The sequence below is a fragment of the Salmo salar genome, chromosome 20 (genome assembly GCF_965601325.2).
Source record: "Salmo salar chromosome 20, fSalSal1, whole genome shotgun sequence".
NCBI classification, from domain to species: Eukaryota; Metazoa; Chordata; class Actinopteri; order Salmoniformes; family Salmonidae; genus Salmo; species Salmo salar.
The window spans coordinates 22,359,308-22,381,624 of record NC_138310.1 but is presented as its reverse complement, the minus strand read 5'-3'; the positions used below and the strand labels follow the sequence as shown (position 1 = coordinate 22,381,624).

General features: G+C 41.9%; 1 protein-coding gene across 2 annotated transcripts in view; it reads left to right on the top strand.

Annotated features, from left to right (window-relative positions):
* Positions 1–22,094, top strand: part of LOC106579895 (LIM/homeobox protein LMX-1.2) — a 55,345-nt gene extending 33,251 nt beyond the window's left edge. For both annotated transcript variants that reach the window (XM_014160244.3, XM_014160245.3), the window contains 6 exons: positions 14,330–14,562; positions 16,228–16,403; positions 17,170–17,247; positions 17,674–17,740; positions 19,360–19,521; positions 20,944–22,094. In XM_014160244.3, the coding sequence (XP_014015719.1) occupies positions 14,330–14,562; positions 16,228–16,403; positions 17,170–17,247; positions 17,674–17,740; positions 19,360–19,521; positions 20,944–21,095 (868 nt within the window). In that variant the 3' untranslated portion in view covers positions 21,096–22,094. The remainder of the gene's footprint in view (positions 1–14,329; positions 14,563–16,227; positions 16,404–17,169; positions 17,248–17,673; positions 17,741–19,359; positions 19,522–20,943) is intronic.
* The last annotated feature ends 223 nt before the right edge of the window (positions 22,095–22,317 follow it).

The window sequence follows — 22,317 nt, the reverse complement described above, 5'->3', positions numbered from 1 at the left end:
CACTCTATGCTGGAAAGTGAATTAGTGAGTGGCACTCTGGAGATACGGATATAAATGGGAAAAGAGCAATGATTTGTTAGCTGTGTATATTACAGCCCATGGGTCAGGGAGAGAGTGGGGGGGGGGATCATCACTCAGTGTTTACTCACAGTAAATTGAGTTGAAATAATGGTGTTTCTCTGAGGCAAGACAATGGCCCAGGCCGCGGGCCATGGGATCAGGCCGTGGCAGAGCTGGGCCAGGGCACTTCAAATGAAAGGCTGGGCCTGGGGCCATGGTGACACCAGTCGTGAAACAGACACCCCTCTGACAGGCACCTGGGAATGACAGCGGGCGAGGAGAGGGGAGGTAGGGGGTGACGAGGCCTCAGGGCTTTGTCATTAGCGTATAGAGGTGGGAGGTTGAGAGGAGGGTGACTGCCCTGAGGATAGGCGAGCTACAGGCCCTGGTGGGGCAGAGAGCCACACACCCCCTCACCCCCTGGGACTGCAGCTCCGGCTGGTGGGACGCGTCCGCCTGTTAGTCCCTCAGCACGTCCCCATAACCTCTAGCTGTATCTGTGGTTCACCACCCCATCCTGCTTGGTGCCTATATTCATACTGTATGAGTGGATATTTGTGTACATTTCCTCTTGTGTGTTTCAGATGCTTTTCAGTGGCTTTAAGCTCTGCCTCTTCCCCTTCGTGTGTCATTCTGTAACATAAAGTGCTGCAACTGAATTATCCCAACAGCTGTTTTTTGCCGGCAGGGTCAGAGAATGGGCTGCTCCCAAGCGCAATGAGGGGCTGCACACGTCTAAAGGGAGTGTAAAATTGGCTGGTGAATACAGGGCTCACCGAGGTTGTCAGTGCAGGAGGAGGCATTGTCACTTTCTGAAGAGAAATAGAGATTCATGTTAATTATTTGTATCAGGAATGGTGTTTGGTAGACAAGAACCTCATTGTACACATCCACTTACAGGTTCTGAATGTAGTGTTTAGAAAGAAGTGGTGCTAAGGTGTCTTTGCCCTTAAAAAACACTTCTGACTACACGGGTCAATCCCTTAATGGCCAGTCAGAGAGGTAGTGTGCAGTCAGGAGCCACGTTTAAACCAGCGAGATGAGTTGGGTGTCAGTGCTGGTAGGGAATGTGGGGAGTCAGAGTGTGGGTTGGGTTGTGGGGAGATGGGACGTGCTCTACCATGCTTTGCCGTTCCTCTCTGTGCCTCGAAGGCTCCACGTGGAAAAAATGGAATTTTGTCAAACCTGTTCTCTTCCAGCTGGAGTGATTCACACAAACACTCAGTCAACTGCATGAAAGAGAGCCGTGTGTGTTTGTGTGTGTGGGAAAGATAGAGGGCAACGCAGACAGACAACCTCTTTGCCAGATCTCTGGAGGCAAAATACATGCTTGAATACATGAACAGAATAGCCTCACGGTAACATTAGATGGTAACATGTAGGGTGGAAAAAACCCTGTCAAGATGAAACACACACAAATACCTCCAATTCAGATACACAACACAAGTATCAGCAAGTAAGGGAAATCTCAGACAATTCATTTATTGTTCTTTTGGGGTGTTATTTGTCTCTTGCACAATGTCTAGACGTTACAGTATGTTATTCTCACCTCTGTGATGCCGAGACATTGCTGTTCATGGTTTTCTCGCTGCAGTGGAGAATGTTTTATGTTCTTAATGCCTTTGTTATAGAAATAGCTGGGCTCTCTTCGCCCAGTAAATATAATCATTCCTATTTCACAAAGGGAAAATACTACTGCTCAGGTGCATCTGGCATCTTCAAGATGGAAGGTTTAAATCACAGAAAAGACCACATAAAGTGTTGTAAATGTTATTTTAGGCAATATTGCAAACTTTGTATCTGAATCTTTCTTTAGTATACTGTAAAGCAGCAGACATGTTAAAGCTCACTATCTGTGAACAAGGAATGAATTGCTAACCCGATCATTGCCTGCACTTTGCAGTAACTTACCTCTTAATGAATGTTTGCAGACCTTTCCAAATGACTTTATGATTGCCCTCTAGTTTGATGATTCCATCTCAGGGAAAATGCTGAATATTCGTTTCTGATTGTCATCCCTTATTACAATTACATAACGGTATCAAATCAAAACCGTTAGCATCTGAAAACAAACCAATACCTAATAGTGATATTTCAGTGCAGGATTTTTTCCCCATCGTTTTAATTTGGAGTGGTACCAGACCAGTTCTGTGACTGTATCCCTGTGTGTGAAAACAAAACCGAGTCATGTCCATGTCACTGTTGTACTGACCTCGTTATGGCGTTGCCGGTCCATGCGTCATGCAGTGTCTTTGCCAGAATTTCCTGAATGCTTCAGCCAGTCAGTTTCCCGCCAGAGAAATCCTGGGCCGTTGTTGTAGCTGATCTTATCCTCTGCAGTCTCAGGCTCTCTTTCTTTAAAAGCTCGCCAACTCCCTGTCAGTGGCATATGAGTGACAATTCTTAGCCAACAAAATGGAGAACACCTGATTTCAGCATTTATATGCACATATGTTCCATCGACTTTAGAAAACAGACCGTACGTCACAATGTCATTTTCAGTAAATTGCATGTTTTGTGTGAATGCTTCACTTAATGAATGCTCATTTTTTTATGTCAATCTTCCTCAATTGGCTCCTCTCCCACACAAAACATAGACAATATTGATAATCAGGCACTGAGAAGCTTTGTGATCTCACAATGAACCTTTTTATTTTCCTCAGCCAAAGATACTTGATATTTATAGGTGGTCTGTAAGCAGAATAGTGGAGTAGATTATGCTTTTTTGTGAAACAGCAGGTTTTTGGTTAGCTCTGTGGTGTGTGCGCGCCCCTCTGTCTGTCTGACACATTCCAACACTGCCCCCTCTCCAAGGCTCTTAGATACCAGTTGGCTTCTATGGCTACGGCAATACATTCATGCCAGCCCTTCTCACTGAAAGACATATTTGTTTGGCTAGTGTAACTATGTCACACAAAAAGCTTTTTAGCATAACGCCTGCTAATCTTGGATTTATTCCTTTGAAGGGACCTGCAGATCAGAAATTCTAATATATTATTTGCATGCTAATCTGTGTGTTAATCCCCAACCTTTGGGTCCTGAAACATCCTGTCATTGAAAAATATTGTTTGTTTTTCTTTGGCTTTTTCTCTCATCCTCTCCCACTCTCTTTCATTTGTTCCCTCTATCGTTTTCCATTATCTGTGGCTTCATCTTGTAAAGCTGGTGCCCTTTCCAATGCATACATTTCTGATTTTGAGATCCCTGTCAAGAAAAAGCCTTTGTGATCTGTTCTTGATGTTGAGAGAATCAGAGTTCACAGAGGTCCCCCAGTGAACGTCCTCCCTAAAAGAAGCAGCAGTGGGATTTAAAGTAAACCTCCTTCTCTCTCATGCGTCCCAGACATCTCCCTGGTTAATGTGTGCTGTGCTGTGCTCCTTGCCTAGAAAATGTCCTTTAATAAAGAGCACTGCCTCTGTCTCCTGGCTGTGGGGAGGATGTTGTGGTGTCCTCACGCTGAGACCCTCCAGGACATTATCACACACATCTCATGTTATAGCTCCTGCCAATGCTGCCATGGCAACATGCTTTCCCACAAAACAATCTTTAACCAGGTCTTTTTAAGAGCAGTATGGTTAAATTGCCTGCCTTGCACTCTAGGAATATCATGTCAAAACCTTTTCGGAATTAAGCGCCCACGTTTTTAAGGGAGTCTTTTGTCAATTCGTCAAAGTATGTGATTATGAAATGATATACATCTGATACAGTATCTTTAGATTAGAGGTCATTTTACAGCCTAAATAGTATTTTAGACTCAGAGTCAACTAAGGGGAATCAGATGAGCAGCTGTTGACTGTGCCTTGCCGTTTCACAGCTAGGTGCCAACTTCCAGTATATCTATTAAATGTGTATTTGTATACTTAGCCAGACAGGAACATGGTGATGGGGTGATCTTCAATAAAGGACCCTTGAGGATTATTGAAATATATTTAGAATTTATGTGATAGTTGTGCTGGAAATGTACACTTTTGGTGTTGATTCCATATGGTCAGTGTTTTTCTATAATGAAGATAATAGGCAGGGATTATCAAAAGTGATCTCCATCTCCATCAATCGGAGCAGTCTGAGTTAAGAGGTTTACGTCACTCAGAAAGACAGGGAATCAGTGGAGAGGGTGAAAAAGCAGGAACACAAACAGATGAGTCCGGCTCTCATTGACAATGGCTAAACCCCGGCAGTCTCAGATTCTTCTCTCCAGACTGATTTTAGGCTTAGCCTGAATCTCTATTGAATAAATAAAGCCCCTCATCCAACTATCCACCATCACAATAATCACCACATCATTGCTCATAATTAAAACCTGGGCAAACACTTGTCTTCACACCAATATCCTAAGGATGGGAGGAAGCGGAGGGGGAAAACACACATGGGATTTTCTTCCAGATTGTCTGCCTCTCCCTCTCTACCTCTTAATCCAGTATCTTTTTAGCCATGGTAAACTCCACAAGATGGACAGGGCTTGGTTTGGGTTAGAGGGGGGCAGGCCCCATTGGCCTCTGCACGGAGCTGTGGAATTTTTCATTAGTGAACAGCTGGGTCACAAGTGGCACCAAAGCCGTCTTAATATTGTGTTCGCCCACAGATTAGGAGCGGAGAAAAGAAGCCAAAACGTGAGGTTTTCCAGCAGACCCTGTCTTTGCATATTTGCAGACCTCCGCTTTAGAGCACCTCATATTACTGTTTGTTTTATTTCTTAGTCCAGGACCTTCTGGGGTCAATAGTAATTATAAAGCCCTCCACTCCAAATGTTGGTTTTTAACCATTTCAGCACATAATGTGAAAACAGATTTTCCATATATATTTCCCCCCAAGAAATTCCCCAAAATATAATTCCAGTTTTTAGTAATTAGCACCCATTTATTCAATAAAGTTAAACAACCATAGTTTTGTTGTGTCTTTAACTTTTCTTCCTAGATTGATGTTCGATAGGGGATCAGGTCATTCATCATCAGATACCTCCAAATTTACTTACAGAAAACACTGGAACATTAGCCATTACCCTTGGTTTATTTTATGTACTGTGCGTTTACAGTACAGCCTCTCCATGTCTGAAGGATGAGGTCAGCCCTCAGATGCACTAGCTGGTAATGAGCACACAGACTCAGAGCCTCCTCTGGCCTAACTGCCCTAACCTGGGCTGAGTACAGCAAGCCTCAGGTCCACTGTTGTGAAAAGCAGACCGTAGATGTGGGCAGTTATAGGCAGCAGACCGTAGACCGTAGATGTGGGCAGTTACAGGCAGCAGTATACCCCACAACATCTGATAGCTATTACTACCAGTGTAGCTAGCCATCCCCAGCTCCCCCTCTCTAAAGGAGCAATCACCCAGGATGCCTCATTGAGTGGGCCAAGCCCTTAATGGGGGGTCTGCTACACCTCACCTAGATTCGCTTGGAAGGGGCAGACAGACAGAGGACCTGCGATAGAGTTATTAAAAATATAAAATGGGTGCGGAGGAATTTACAGTGGCTTTAAATGGGAGCTGTCCCCAGCCCTCGCTCTGTTCTCGGCGGGTTCTCATTTGCAGAGCATGTGCTGTAAAGATGTCACATCTCCAGCAGGGCGGCCGGGGAGATGGGCCATACAAACAGCTTCAGTTACTGTCGGCTGGACTGACTGGGGGGAGTGAGAAGAAGCAGATCACGATTAATACCAGCCTTGTAATTCACTGCCTTTTGCCTCATTTGTAGACAAATAAATTCAGCTGTTTTGAATTGAAGATAAAAGTCCTGTTTAGAGACAGTTACGATGATGTAATGGACCGAAAACCTATAGACAGTCTATTGATTACTACCTTGAATATTATGCTATTAGTTAGTAAATGTGTTTAAACATTCATTTGTTCCTTGTACTGTTGGACTACTAAATACAACGTAAATTATATCGGTATATGTACTTATCTATCTATTTTAACAGTGCAGTTGGGTCAGCGGTCAGTTCTGAGTGAAGGTATCAGTGTCTCCATATGTTTTTAGTGTATGCTGTATGATGGACTGACTGGCTTAAAAATGTGTGATATGAAAATGGATGTGTATTTGCTATTTTTAATGTAAGGTGATGCCAAAGAAAAATGTCCTTCCAGGATGGACAATAAAGTTGTATTCTATTCTTTTCTAGATGCACTAATCAGGAAGTTAGTCTATCCTATGTATCGTAAAACTCGCTCATTTCTTAGATTTTTTTTAAATAATCCACCAGGGTTGGGGAGTTACAGGTAAGGGATTACAAAACAATTGTAACTGTAATACATTACCAGCAAAAATATTGTACTCAGATTACAGATACTTTGGAAAAACTAGATGATTACTTCGAGGATTACTTTTAAATTCAGAAAGGATGTTTGCGAAAAAAAATCTTTGACACTTCTCTGTTTTCTCAATGACATTCAAATCAGCATTTAAAAAAGGCTGTATTCCACCCGAACGAGTCTGACCACTGTGATGACACACCAAATGTGTTTGAATCGCGGGAAAAGAGCACGAATAGGCTTTTGTAGGCTACAGTCCAAGGTATGTCTTCCAATGGTGCGACATCCAAAGATTATCCAATTTGAATAAACGCTTGGAGGTAAGGATGACAGCAGTGGTGTAGTCTACGGCGATACAATCACGTATTATTGGTACCTACATAGCGCATTGATGTGAATCACACTGCTGCTCTCTCATTTAGCTATTTGCGCCTTACGGATTGTGGTTGTTGTGGATTGCTGTTCACAAATCTAAATGTGTATTTGAACCCAATAATGGTTGAATTCAAGAAGTTTAAGCTGCCTATCAATCATTGTTTTTGAAACCAGTGGACAGCCAGTGAAAAATGCGCTCTTGCAACAGCTGCACAGTGCGGATCACAGCCTATGGGCTTTCATTGCTCAATCTAATTCATGCTGATCTTTTTTTTTTATACATAGGCCTAATGGACACATGCTCAAACTCGCACACTTTTGATAGACAATCTGTCGTTGCTCCATCCATTTTTGCACTCATAAATTATATATATATTAATGTAAAGATATCATTTAATTGTATTATTATATATAGTAAAAAGTGATGGGTTAGAAGAGGCCCACATAACCAACACATAAAGTACAATTTTACATCCATATATGTCCAGCTATGTAAACTTTAACATTGATTTATCCAGCAAGATATACAGTTTTGTATTATTCAAATGACTCTTAAGGGGAATGTAATCTAAAAATAACTATATGTAATCAGATTACGTTACTGAGTTTGGGTAATCCAAAAGTTACGTTACTGATTACAATTTTGGACAGGTAACTAGTAACTGTAACGGATTACATTTAGAAAGTAACCTACCCAACCCTGTACCCCACTCTATAATGCAAAGTGAGTGATGACACTGTCTGTGTGGAAGCAGGGCTTGAATGCGATGTTGCATTGAGTGTCCATCCACAGAAACTACAGCTGTCCAAACAGCACTTGTGTACCTGGCTGCCTGCTCACCCGCTTAGTTGTGTACTCAGCCTCTTCTGCTGGCCAGCAATCTCACTGTCCTTTCACATTTCAACATGAGCTTTTCTTTCACTGTGTGCTTGAAGCACAACTCTTTCCCTAACATGCAGAGAACGTTACCTCTCTCTCTGTCTTGACTACAGAGTGACAAAGACAGAGCTTAACTCTGTGGTGTAATTTGCATCTATTATAAACTCATGAGAAAAATGGTGTTGATGTCACACAAGCAGGCGTTTAAGCTCAACATCAACCCTATGGAACTCCATAGTACAGACACGGAGCACTGGCTGTAAGGAATCCCAAAGAACTGCAGTCTTAAGCGCACAACATCTTGATCAATGCTTGGAGGCATGTAGGTGTTGCTTCTAGCTCTGTGTTCTGATTGCCAGTGCCGCAGAATGTCTGGTAAATGATAGACAGAGCCTTATGATAGGCAGCAGTAACATGCCAGGGCTCTGGTTGGTGTCTGGCCTTTTCCTATACGTGTGATGAGGCTCTCCCAGTGAGAGGTCCTTTTATCCTCCCACAGCTGACTGTCAGGTTGTGCCCACAGGGTTTACAGCATCTAGTGAACCTGGAAGACCAACATGCTGCGGTAGACACATTTCAATTTTAAGGGAACAAACACCTGCCATAGAAGTTCATGCATTTTGCCATCTAAAGCGATGTGAAGACATTTCATATTGATACTGAACGACATGACACAACTTGTTTCACCTTGTTTCATCTCGTGACTAGTGTGGGAAAAACACAATTGTTGGCATGTGATCATTTGAATGTGACTAAAAGCAGAGGTTTGTAATACAGTCATATTGCCCAATCTAACATGACTAGCCGGCTGGCTGTCCGTGTGGCCACAGGCTTGCCTGAAGAAATCTTTCAGCATTCCAGTACATAGGAGATCATGTAGTCATAGAAACAGTGTGTTCATCTGAGCCAGACCAGCAGTGGGGGTCAAGTGATGAGAATAACACCTCAGCCCAGACTGTGACTCACTATGTAACTAATGTTTAAAACATAGTGATATCCAAACACTATGCCATATGTTTTCATTGGCATTTTGGGTCAGGTGCACATGAGCTCATAGCTTCCTTCAGCAAGGCATCTTACAAATGCCAGCCTCACTATATAGTATAGAGGGAGAGCCCATGTGAGAGAGAAGTGATGGAGAAGGCACCTTTCAGCCGTTAGTGGTGTGTACATTTTCCTCTAATGGGTTACTTTTACCTGCTGAGAGTTTAATTAAAAAACAAAGCGTCTCCATTTGAAGTCCATTACTATGCTAATATTTTGTTAGCGGAGAGGGGGGTGATTAAGCAGGTTTTAGGGCTGACTGGAGCTAGCCCTGGGGACGAGAAGGATGGCACTTCTTATTTGGCTTCATTACTTTCTACACGCGTCTATACACACCAACCTAAGATACATGCTGAGACCATACTGCTATGGAGCCATATCCTTTAGGATTATTAAAAGTAATGGTGCTCTAGATGACCATTTTGTTACGCCCTAGATTTGAAATGTAATTGAGTGTAAATTAACAAGTTTAGTGTTGTTTTAGTTATGATGACAGTCCATACTCTCGCAAGTCCCTCTCTATGCTGTGTTTTACAACTGTGGTTATCACTGTAAGCAATTAGACAAAGTAGGGTTATAGTTGAGGCTGCTATATTTAGAACACGTGCCTCTGTGGTCTAACGTGCTGTCTAGTAGCCAACACAATTGTACATAACAAAGTCATTTTCTAAATGTTAAGGATCGCCATCTATGCACAAAGGAACATCTGGGCATCAAATGTTTTTGTACGTAACATACATCCACAACCAGTAAAGCTGTTCAACTCTTTATCTAATATTCATGCTGTTACACTTCAGTCTTCCTTGGAACAGAGTTACCATGTTTTTAACTGGAGCTGCTGTTTATCAGTATCCTTGGCCTCTGGTCTCTCCCTCCACTCCTCTCTCCTCTGGTCGCTGCCTCCACCCTTCTCCTTGGTTTCCAGGAGACAGGCAACTTGGGCTCTTGTTGGACTGCGGTGGAGATGGATGGCTGGAGAGAAAGGTCAAGCCAAAGATGTAGCCTGTAAATCAATGAGCTTCCAGCCATGCGGTGTTGACCGATTGCTCCACAGGTCCTCAGTCTGCATTCAGTGTCCGGAGACCTTCCTGTGGCTGTGACCCTGGTCCATACACCACATCCTTCACGTCTGGCTGATTGACATGGCCAGCTTTACAGGCCCACCCGCTTCCTAGTGAAACAAGGAGGGCCATCTTCAAAGTGATTGTTTACAGCTGTTCCGTGGGTTAATCCTGATCTCTTCTTTCTTTTGAAGGGGATGCGAGGACATAATAGCCTGGGCTATTCTCCCACTAAATTGTTATGCTATTTCTCTGGTTGTTTAATAGCAAAAGGGGAGTAGGTGAGACGAGACCATGTGTTGCTAAATGTACCATGATTATCAAGCCACAAACTCCTCCATACCTCTTTCTCATCCTCCGGGCTCCTCTTTTATCCCTTTCTCTCAGCCTGATCCTTATCACTGTGGCAGAAGCATTGAAAGTAATGTCTTTAGTGGGAAATCATTGGCAACATGTGGTGAAAGCTTAAGATGTTGTCACACTTTAAGTTGCTTCTAATCTGTTCAAAGGGAAAGTGCATACGTCTGCAGTGGGCCTTAGCAGGAGAAAGAAAGAAGAGGAACAGGGAGATGAAAACCCACGACTCCAAAGGCTGAGGCCTCTCAGCTGCACTGAGCTTATCCTTTGACCAGACCAGGGATATATATTTTTTAAATATCTCTATCTGAGGAAGCTTTTCAAAAAGTTGAGTATTTTCCATCGTAAAGTGCTTTGAGGGTGCATAGCTGAATTCGCCATAGTAATGATGAAATGCTGCTGTTCCATCTACTGTTTTACATTGCTGTTAGCAAGGTGAGAGTATAGGTTCTTGTGAATCTCAGTACAGCTAGCTAGAATGTGAGCATGACAGAAAGAGAGAGAGAGAGAGAAAGCGAGAGAGAGAGAGAGAGAGAGAGAGAGAGAGAGAGAGAGAAAGAAAGAAAGAAAGAAAGAAAGAAAGAAAGAAAGAAAGAATAAATAGAGAAAAAATAAGAAGCAAAGATATTGAGTGCTAAGAGATGGAAGGATGAATGATTCCCCTGGGAGCCATCTTAAAGGTATCTGCTGAGATTATCTCTTATTCTACTGATGAGGTCCAATGCTGAGAACGCCTCAGCAAATATTGGCACTTTGCTGCTTGAAACGTGGTCATTGATCCACACTAGAGGGTCTTATGGGCTGATCTGTGCGCTCAGGTGTGGGAGGAGAGAAACGCAGATCCTGACTGCAAACGAAAGCAGGGACAGAGGATCCTGCTGGTGGTCCTCTTTGTGGTCCGTGCTCTATCTCCGTCCTCAGTAAATGAACAACAGCACAAATGCTGAGCACACAACAAACAAGAGACTTCTTAACGCAGGCTAAAATAGACGGGTCACTATGGGCAGCAGCAGAAACATGATGCATTCTTTTTTCATTGGTTCATTTTGGGCAGATTCTGATTTCAAATGGCATTTTGAGTCCTTGAGACAGTTGGTCATTTTTGAGTGATATGATGAGTCGGTTTGTAAAAGGATATTGATAAACCACGCTAGCCCATCACTACACCAACTGCTGCATCTTGTCCCTCTTGCCCCATTAGCTTTTATAAAGAGCTTAGCCTACACTTCAAACTGCAGACCCTGTTCATCTTAGGGCTGGAGTCAGCATGACCTTGATAGTTGATGTGTTTATTATAGTATTTTACAAATCAGCGTGATCATCATCATCTGTGTCTTTCCCCTGTCTCCCGTGGGCATGTTCTCCCCACCGCCTGGGCCTCTATCTGCTAATCAGGTAATGTTATGGCGGTTGAATAGCGTGCCTCCCTCTGGTTGTCCTTCACTGCTCACACACTGGTGTTGTTTTAAAGAGCATTCTTTAGGAGCTGAACTTGGAAAGGTATTAAAGTGAGATTAGGCTCCTCCACAATCCAGTGCTTGTGTCATTCAGGGAGCTGTGTTCTCCTTTCTGCACCGCGACCCCCCACCCCCCCTCTGTTTGATTGTAGCTAGCCGCGGGAGTCGGAGTGACTGGGCCTTTCAAAGGAGAGGGGTTAAATCCCTAGTCCAGTGCTCCCTGCTAATTCCCCTTGTTCCTTAGAGAAGGATTTACTTCTGCTGCCAGCTTCTGAAAGGCCCTCTCTGCCCATCCGAAAAGTCGCCGTTGCCTTCCTGTGGAGGTGTGGTTGCCATAGAAGGGGCGTCATGCATGGATATTCCATCTGAACCCCACTGAGAATGGGGTACAGGGGCCGACAACAGGCTAGAAGTCCGGATTAGACCAGAGGACAAAGCAGGACAGGAAGATTCCAGAAGGGACAAATAGGAATTACAGCACCAAAAATAATGCAAAGTGACAGAGGGGAAATAGAAAAATAATGGCTTACAAGATTAGAATCGTAGAGGAAAAGAAAGAAAGAAAAGAATGGTCTGAATAAGAATGTTTTTATCTGGGTGAGAAGATTTGAGAGAGCGGTTGAAGGTGAATGTGGAATCTGGGACATATCAAAACCATACTAACAAGTCATTTCCTCTGCCTTTCTCCTCTCAGATGCCAATCATTAGCTAAACATTAGAGCTGGACCTTTGGGCTGGTCACCACACATTCATCCCCTCATGTCCCTCAATCCCAGCATGCAACAGTTAGACAGTCCTTCTCTCTAAAGTTATGATTTATTATGAATCTATCTTGTGAATATTTTGATTTGTTTAAACAGCGATAGCCAACATTCCATGCAACTGTAAGGTTGATCCATGTGGACTTTTTGTTTTACTCCTACACTTTTGCGGTAGGTATTGGATTACAGATGTAGGATCTTAATTTGTTCACTCTGTTGTTGCTGAGAATTGTCCTGCATAGCAGGAAATGCAAACTTTTAGTGTATTCAATGTTTAAGTTTGCAATTTCCACTTTAAAATTTCAGACTTGATTTGCCCTAACGGAAAATATATCAACCCCTACAAAAATAATGCCATTAATTATAATCCACATAATAATTCACATTTCCCGTTAATGCTGGATTATTTTCCTGCTGTAGTAAACTGGTTCAAATTAAGATCCTACGTCTGTATGTATGTCCCTGCTATTATTGTTTGATACAGCTTGAATATTTAATGTGTAATTGCTTGCTACCCATGTAATGCAGGGCTGCCTTGCAAAAGAGACTTTGGTATCAGTGCCTAAACAAAGGTTAAATTAATATTAGGTGATGTTTAAGATTATATGAATTACATATTTTGTTGGATCAAAGTAATTTCATCGTTGAGCAGATAAGCATCATTCTGTAGGTCTGCAGGTTGCTTTCACAAGAAGTCAGCTTGTTTGCAAAATGTGTCAAAAATATATATTTCTAAGCGATTATCCTCTAGGTTTTTCCATAGTTTAATTATAATCTTCTTAATGTATTGTAATAATTGAAAGATTAAAGCATGCGTGTGCCAATTCTGATATCTCTGTTGTTTTGCCATTATAGTGAGAAAAGTTTGGCTTGCTGACAACAGTCTGATTTGTAGTAAATGGCCGCTCAACGATGGAGCTGATATGAGATGTAGAGACTAGAAACAGCAACCAAACGTGTCTCTTGTTTCAACCATGCAAGCAGCTGCTCTACTGAACTGTGTGGCAGACACAAACTCCCTATCAGTTCTCAATCAGCACCTACAATAATATTAGCATGACAAAACCTTCCCTGGGTTTCTCTCCCCTCATATTTAAACATATTCATCACTATCGCTCATCCCTGTCCTGAAACAGCAGATGATGTCAATTGCTGCTCTCTCTCTCTCTCTCTCTCTCTCTCTCTATTCCCTCCCTCTCGCTCTATCCTTTGCACAATGAAATAGATGTTCACCACAAATAGATAGGCGGCTGCCAGCTGTCCTCCAGACCAACGAAAACAAAGAGCATGCTAATAAAACCAGCTTCACGGCTGGACAAGATCAACCACACTCTCTGCCTCCTTGCCCAGTTAATGATTCTCCTTCTGAACGACAGCAAATGAATTAAAACTCTCCCAGCCACCAATAAAACAATACAAACAGTTTGACATCTTCCTGAAAGGATATAATGGAAGATGGAGGTGTTAATGTAGCCGTGCAGCATAGAGGCTGGTTTAGGATGGCCAGATGAGATTTAAAACAGTGTGATAAGTAGGAGGAGATTAATCAGATATAGTGGGTGTAGAAAAGTATGAGAACACAGTGGGCATGCTCCAGTTCCTAGTCATTACTCAAACAGACCATGCTGACAACCTGCAAAGAATCAGATGCTAATCTGACAGAGAAACAGTGATTACGATTAACAAGTAAAAAGAGAAAAAAGGACATGTAGGGTTTAATGTGCTGATTCTAATTGAGCATCATAACTGACTGAACCCAGTGTCTGTCAGCTGTCTGAGGCTAAGAGGCATTTAGGTGCCCATGACCAAGCTCTGTTGGAGTGGCGTGGGGATAGGTGGACCCTAGTCACTTACACACATGAGCTCCAGTCAAAGGGACCACTCGCTGGTACTGGCTGCCCACAGGATCAGCCACAGCGGCCTGCCACCCTCAAACCATCTTAATCAAAAGCCCATGATGACAGGTCAAGCTCGGGAGACTAAGTTGACCCCCCTTGATTCTGTGATCAGATTGTATTATTAATGTAACGTACGTTTTTGATTAATCTGATTAGTAATGGTGCCTTTTCTCTCACCTTCTTCCATAGATTGTTTGCCGCCAAGTGCAGCGGATGCTTGGAGAAGATCGCCCCCACAGAGTTTGTGATGCGTGCTCTGGAGTGTGTATACCACCTCAACTGCTTCTCCTGCTGTGTGTGTGACCGGCAGCTGAGAAAAGGGGATGAATTTGTCCTGAAGGAGGGCCAGCTGCTGTGTAAGAGTGACTATGAGAAGGAGAAGGACCTGCTCAGTTCTGTCAGCCCGGACGACTCCGACTCAGGTAAGACCAAATCCTATCGCAGTCAGTACAGTACAATACAGTACATGCAGAAACAGAAGAACGCCCACTCGCACTCACGCAAACACAGAAAAGTATGAAAACGTATTCTGGGTGAGACCCACAGTTTTGAGTGATTTTATTCAGTCATTCATTCATTTTATTCTATGTACAATGGATATTATGGGCAGGGAGCAAAAGTTTATTGGGCTAGGAAGTGGAAACAGGGAAGACAAACAGGCTCTGTATTAATGGCTGTTGGGTCCTTGTGCCGGCGGGCTCTTTTGCTGGAAATAATTAAATCAGTGTATCATGATGACTGACGGGAGGATTTAGGGTCTTTCTGCAGAGGGCCGAGTGGAGCTCCTCTTATCTTCTCCTCTGTACTCCTCGCCTCCACACAATGAGGCATCTCGCCAAGCCTCACTGTTCAGACCCATCTGGCTCTCATTTAAACATGCACACAAAGGCAGAGAATTTGTCAAACACATCTGTCTGTGTCAACTTTTGTCAACTTAAAGGAATATTTATTTTACTTCCACGCTTTGTTTTGTCCTAGTGTATCACATGGGCATTCTTTTGGAGTGTCTCCAAATTCAAGATTTTACATGAACAGAGGTTAACCTTGGCATTTACAGAAAATAAAATATAGAAATCAACTGGTGAAATACAGTTTAGCATACTACACCACACTATTTACAGTAGAGAATCAGAACCAGATGACAGCAGACAGAACGAAACCATCATGTATGCATCTCTAAGCCATCACGGGAAGCCCACATCATTTGTTGCCTTAATTGAAAGTGCTGCTGTTTCTGAGAACACTGCCTTTCACTCACCCAGGCCTTGAATTTTGTAATGAATGCATTGGGGATACATTATTTAACATTGGATTTGATCATTATCTTTTTAAACTCATGAAGTTTAGCATTTTAAGTATGAGTATCGTTATATTATGTACACTGATATTGCTTGTTAGATTAATGATCTAATGTCCATCACACTATGTGATGATAAAGCCATCTAGCTATTTTATTGAGATGGCACATTATGTGTGCCAATAGAGAGTCACCAAGATCCCTTTATGGACACATGCAATTACAATAGACTATAACAAAACCCATCAGCTTTCCACCTTTTTTGTAAGAATGTCTTAGAACCTTTTCCAGTTGTATTCTTTATGCATAGCATCTTTTTAGTCTTTTTGTCTGTTGGGACCCAGTGTACATTTTACTATTATTTTCAGGTTCTGAAATCTATATTTGATATTTCGAGTTAATTTCCCATATGTGGTCATGCTGCCTTTTCGTGTTGTGGTGGATCCGCTATGTAGGATTCTTACCAAAGATTTATTTGGTGTAAAACAGCCAAAGCTGAGTGTAATTCATTACCAATGACACAATGTCAAATCCAATGACAAATGTGCATATAACATTGTGCTTTTCTGGTAAGTCCTCTGAAAGTCTCATTGTCCATGTGGCCTATTCGTATTGTAATAAATTCATAAGAAACTATTAAAACCACGTGTCTCCTTCCATTATGGATACACTTACGGAGTCGAAATCTCTTGGAATTGGAAAGAACATCTATTTATCAGCAGACTTTCTGAGAAGGTGTCAGCTCAAACCCATACTGATATTGATGAAAAATGGTTGTATCTCCATGCAGAGAAAAGCGACGATGGGGATCTGGGTATCAAGCAGGAGAAAGGCACCGGAGGCCAGGGGAAGGGAGACGATGGGAAGGACCCCAGAAGGCCCAAGCGACCCCGCACCATTCTGAACACTCAGCAGAGACGAGCCTTCAAAGCCTCCTTCGAGGTGTCCTCCAAGCCCTGCAGAAAGGTGAGACCTTCTCCTCTCCTCCACATGACCAAGTCACCACCAAAGAAGCTCTATTTTCACCAGACAGACAGAGTTAATCCCACTGTCTGCCTACTGAACACTCAATGGAGGTGAAAACGAACACTTTGTTTAACCTCTAGCACGAAGGCGGCTAGCTGCAGTTTGAGCACAAAAGTAGCTATGAGGAACAAGTGTATTTAGGCTACAGAGAATGACCTGAAAGAATGACCTACATTGGGAAAACTACTGTAAATGTCTGCACGGCTACAGTATACACACAGTATGAACTGAAAGCTGGCTTTTGTGAGAAGACAAGCTACAAAATCAATCTTTTAAGCTTACTTTGAGTTGTTTTTGTAGTATACAGTAGATGCAAATCCAATACTAATACTTCATAATATCCCCATGGACAGACTGACATGTGGACAATTGGAGGAAGGCCATGAGGTCTACAGTAGTTTTACAAATAAAATTCTCAAATTTGAAAAATCTCCAGCACCTCAGAGCTGTGCTTTGAAGTGGCTAGCAACACTCTGGTCTGTGTTAACTGAGGTAGAGGGTAACGCAGCCCGTCTGTCCTGCGCCAAATGACATTCTGAGAGAGAGGAACTGCATCCATAGTGGAGGCCCTAAAAGCATTCACTGCACCCGCTCCAAAGCTTTGAAGAGGCAGTAGCCAATAGGTCCACAAGGACTGCCACAATCTGTAGTTAAGTGTTTGTCTTCTTGTGTGATGTTGAAATGCATTTGTGTTGACTTGTTAAAGGTAAGGGAGACCCTAGCTGCTGAGACAGGCCTCAGTGTTCGTGTGGTGCAGGTGTGGTTTCAAAACCAGAGAGCCAAGGTGAGAGCACAACCACCCTAAAGAAAGTGTTATTTGTGATAATGATGTTATTTTTTACTAATCAAGAGACCAATGTAGTAATAGCATTGCAGTACACATGGATTGGCAGGAATGGGCAAACATTACAGTATTGGAGCTAACAAATCACCACAGATATCAACAATAAATGTAACTATTTCAGTGCGTTCCATTTAACTCTATAAAGTTAAAGTGCGACGCATTCAAATCTACCTCAGTCATACGTTGGATGTCTACACCCACCTCCTTTTTTGATATTATCTTAAAAAGGCATTGATAACGAAGTACAGTCAGATACGTGTTCCTGTAGTTCACTCAGGGGTGAGCAACAAGAAGCATCGTTTTCAAATGAAAAACAGCACGTTCGTTTGGGGAGTTACTTAAAACTCTGTGTCTTTTTTTTTTTAGATGAAGAAGATGGCAAGGAGGCAGCAACAGCAACAAGAACAACAGAATTCTCAAAGGCTTGGCCAAGGTACAGTATACAGTCTACAGTTTGGGCTGAAAAGGTCCAATAACCACTGCCCCAGTATCATTTTCAGTAGCCGTTTCAGTAGTTTAAAAACAGATGTTACTGCTTCCGTATTACCATGGCTTTAGACAATTATTTTGCATTTGACATGGTGTTAAAAATTGTGATCTGGGATTATCACATAAACAGAAATAAAAATGATGATTCAGCCAGCTAAACGTGCAGCATGGCACTTCAATGAGAAACACAGAGGCAGGATAATCACATACGGTATACCGCAGCGCTGTGTGACCACTCCAAAAGATGGCATTAATTGAGGCAACATGCGAACCCTTGGAGTAGAACGGTCGTAATGGCTTCTGCTCATGTGTGACCTCCCACGCATTAGCCCTGGTTTCCACTGGTGTGTGGGGGTGGAGGAGGCTAGCTAGCGTCTTTGGCCCCAGTCAGGCGTGGTACATGGGAGACCGTGTCAGCTGTGTGTGTGGGTGGGGAGATTTACAAATGAAAACCTGTTAATCAGTCTTGTATATAAAATGACCCATCCTGTGTGAGTACTGTAGTCCGCATGCTGTAGCCAGGTCAAACTCTCACGTTCCCGTTCAGAAACTGCACTCCTGTAATGATGTCATACACACTGTTTGTCAGGGTTAGAGCCACACCAACAAGTGTTCAGGGGCAATCTTCTCAGAATTCAAGACAAATAAAAACAGAGAAAATGAAGAAATATTGCACTTAATGCCTTGGCACTGTACCACACCGTGAGGAAGAATCACTAGAGCGGTAGTAAAATGTTCACAAATCATATTATATTTGGGATCTTAGATAAAAGGGTGGTAATGATATGATTCCAGGCACAGACGAAAGCTTAATTGAAAGACACACATCCAGTATGAAGAAAGGATTTGGTTTCACAATATTGTAAGAAAACACAAGATATATAACATTGAGGAGGAAGAATCCACACAAAGTATACACAAGACAGAAGATACACGATTTAAGAGATGTTGCAAACAGCACATAAATATAGCTGTACAAGCTAAAGCAGCTACCTTTCTTTACTGTGGAAATCCCAAGGCTTACATTAACATTTTATTACTCAACAGCTCTAGAATATTTTGTCAAACTCTGTAGAGAAAGGCATACAGTGTGCCCTGAAATGCTGTTGCCCAAAAGTGCATATTGTGAATACTGGATAGGATAGTATGTGAGGAGATATATGTATTTTAGATAACAAAATCTACTGAGTACAGTTAACTTAAACAAGAAAGCATTACAGCAGACATATGTGATGGAAACTTCTGGAACCCAAAATAAATGAATGACAGACATCTTTTCACAAGGGCTCACCACTGTAAAGGAAAGTGCAGGGTGGTGGGCTCCAGTCTCAAACCCACAAGGGCTGTGTGTGCGTCCCACTCACCGCTGAGTGAGTCAAGAGCTGCCTTCTTCAAGGGAATGCTGGGAGAATCTCCCTTGGCCACAGCAGAGCAGAGAGGGTTTCCATGGAGACAGTGCTCATGGTCTATGTTCTGTATTTGATTTAGAGTTGATGATTTTCCTCCCAGGAACACAAGAGTCTTCATGTAAAGTCTTTCTCCACGTGGTTGGCTGTGTTACAGAGGTGATGTCCAATCGGATGGAGGGTATGATGAACTCCTTCACGCCACTGGCCCCGCCCCAGCAGCAACTGGTTGCCATGGATCAGAACGGCTACAGTACAGACCCCTTCCAGCAGGGCCTCACTCCCCCACAGATGCCCGGAGACCACATGAACCCATATGGTGAGCATCCACCCCCCCTACCCCCCTGCTCAACCTTACATGCTCCCCAGTGTGGGACATGTGTTCAGGCCACAGAGGCCTGGCTTAGGCTGCTCGCACAAAGTACAAGCAGACCCCTTCCACATGAGATGACACAAACATACTCACAGGCCATTGGTTTATTTTGAAGTTAATTTCAAAATCAATCCAACATGTTTTCTACTCCCCCTCCTCCTCCCACCCCACAATCACTCAATACGTTCTCTCTGTCTGTGCATGGGGTTTGGTGACATGCAATGCTATGCTATCTGACAGTTTGCATTGCGGACTATGTGAAGCGCTTTTAGATCATCCAAATGGCTTGCGGTAAATTATTATCAAAACAATGGTGAGAATGATGAGTGAAGTAATGTACCACGATGCGAAATAACCATTGTATGTGATTAATGTGACAATCACAGGGATTTTTTTTTTTTTTTTTCATTTAACCTTTATTCAACTAGGCAAGTCAGTTAAGAACAAATTCTTATTTACAATGACGGCCTACCAAAACGCAAAAGGCCTCTTGCGGGGGCGGGGGCTGGGATTAAAATAAAATAAAAATATAAATAGGACAAAAGCACATATCATGACAAGAGAGACAACACAACACTACATAAAGAGAGACCTAAGACAACAATATAGCATGGCAGCAACACATGACAACACAGGGATGCAATTGGAAATTAATCACAAATGTTTAAATAAAACTTGAATCAGTTATTTTATTCTTCTGTTTAATTTACATATATGGGTTGAAACTGGTAGAAGACAATTTTGAGCAGTGTCTCCAACCCCATAAAGATCGTTTACTAAACTTAATATCATTTCTGAAAGCCTCCATTTTGTGTCTTGCAATTGCAACACCCAAAGTCCCAGTCTCATCACACTTCCTCTGTTTTTATGGGATAAATAGAGGGAAGGATGATATTGCCAACACATTAAAAGATATGTCTCTTCATCACTCTGTCCCTGTCTTTTGTAACAGTGTCATTAAAATCTGGAGTGCAATAAAGTTAACAATTCCCACAAGAAAAATAATAGGAAGAGAAATTATGAGATACGTAAACATTTGCTATTATTGAGCTCTTTTGGATAGATGCCTCTTGCCTCTTGTCCTCTCAGATCCATAGTAACTGTCCCAGAGAGGGCAGGACAATGCTTTCGGAGAGTTATTGTCAAAACAGTTTTCAGAATTATAATGGAATGTAATAACAATCATTCAAAGTGGGCATCAAGACTAACAATTATCACTTTGCAAGACAGTCATAAATATATCAGATTTATTATCAGTGCAATTGGAAGGTGCAGTTTGCTTTTATTCAATGCCCCGTGTATAGTATTTTCTTTGACTGTAAGTTATTATATTGTTGCAACTTATTTTTCTCTTTCTCTTCTTTATAGGTAATGATTCAATTTTCCATGACATAGACAGCGACACATCTTTAACCAGCCTCAGTGACTGCTTCATGGCATCTTCAGAAATGAACATGCAAGCACGTGTGGGACCCATTGACCGACTCTATTCCATGCAGAACTCTTACTTTGCATCATGAAAGAATCACGTACAGAAATTATATTATGTAATATAGCAGATCATCCACAAACTCTGCTTCTTGCCTTCCTCAACTGCCTCACATCAAGGAGTTTCCACACTGCTATGGACAAGACAGAAGCAACGACCTGTTCCAATGACTCCTGGATCATGTGCAGACAATGGACTCAAATAGAGAAAAATAGTTTCTCAACAGTGGAAATTCCCTGGGAAAAAAAAACAATTGTCTTCTTTTTTTTCTAGAGATTATTGGTAGCATATTTGTATATTACTGCCAGAAAAGTTGCACACCTTTCTTTGTCAACAAAAAGAAAATCAATGGAGCCACCGATTTTAAAAAGGCAAACCAAATACTACAGGCCCACCAGTTATCATAATGCATGACTTCATAGTTAATCGTATGACCATAAAACTGAAAAACCCAGAAAAAAAAACCTGTGAGTTGTTGAGATGTGTCCACTTTATAATGCATTCAGCATTAGCATTTTGATCACATTGATAGTTTTAGCCCTAAAGAGAAGATATTGTGTTCATAGTAAATAGACAGTGTGTTCACAAGAGACAATGTGGGTATGTGTGTGTGTATTTGAGTAAGAGTGTGTGAGAGATATAAACATTCAGAAAAATAAAGATGCATTGTGGTGTCCGTTTGGTGTAAATACTTTCCCAAGCAGATTGGTTGTGCATGTTAAAATGGAAAACATTCTATTTATTTAACTATAACATGCTCTTGAAGGTACTTATGAATCTGAAAAGCTTTATTTAAACAGGAGAACATTTTGTTATGTAATTAGTGAGTTCATGGTTATCACAATTCATTTGTATGCCATTTAATTATGAACCATAACCCTTTTTTTCAGCCAAGCTGTAAATGAGCAAAATTGTGCTATTTATTTCATACAGACTTGAGACCATGTCAAATGTAAATTTTCAATGTTAAGAAATTGCTAAATTACCAAAGTCGATTGGTTCATTGAATAAACAATATTTCTTCTCCTGATGATAGCTTAATTCATGCTACGCTGAAACACATTTGTACTAAAAAGACTGAACATCATAATAGCAATTGCATCATTTTGTGACCCAGAAGGAATTGTAACATGTATTTTCATGGTGTAGAAGTTGTTATAGAGATGGAACGCAAGGTTTGTTGTTTTTTGGATTAAACTGTGTGAATGGATGAAATTTACAACCATGTTCATTTATGATTTGAGAGAGAGAGA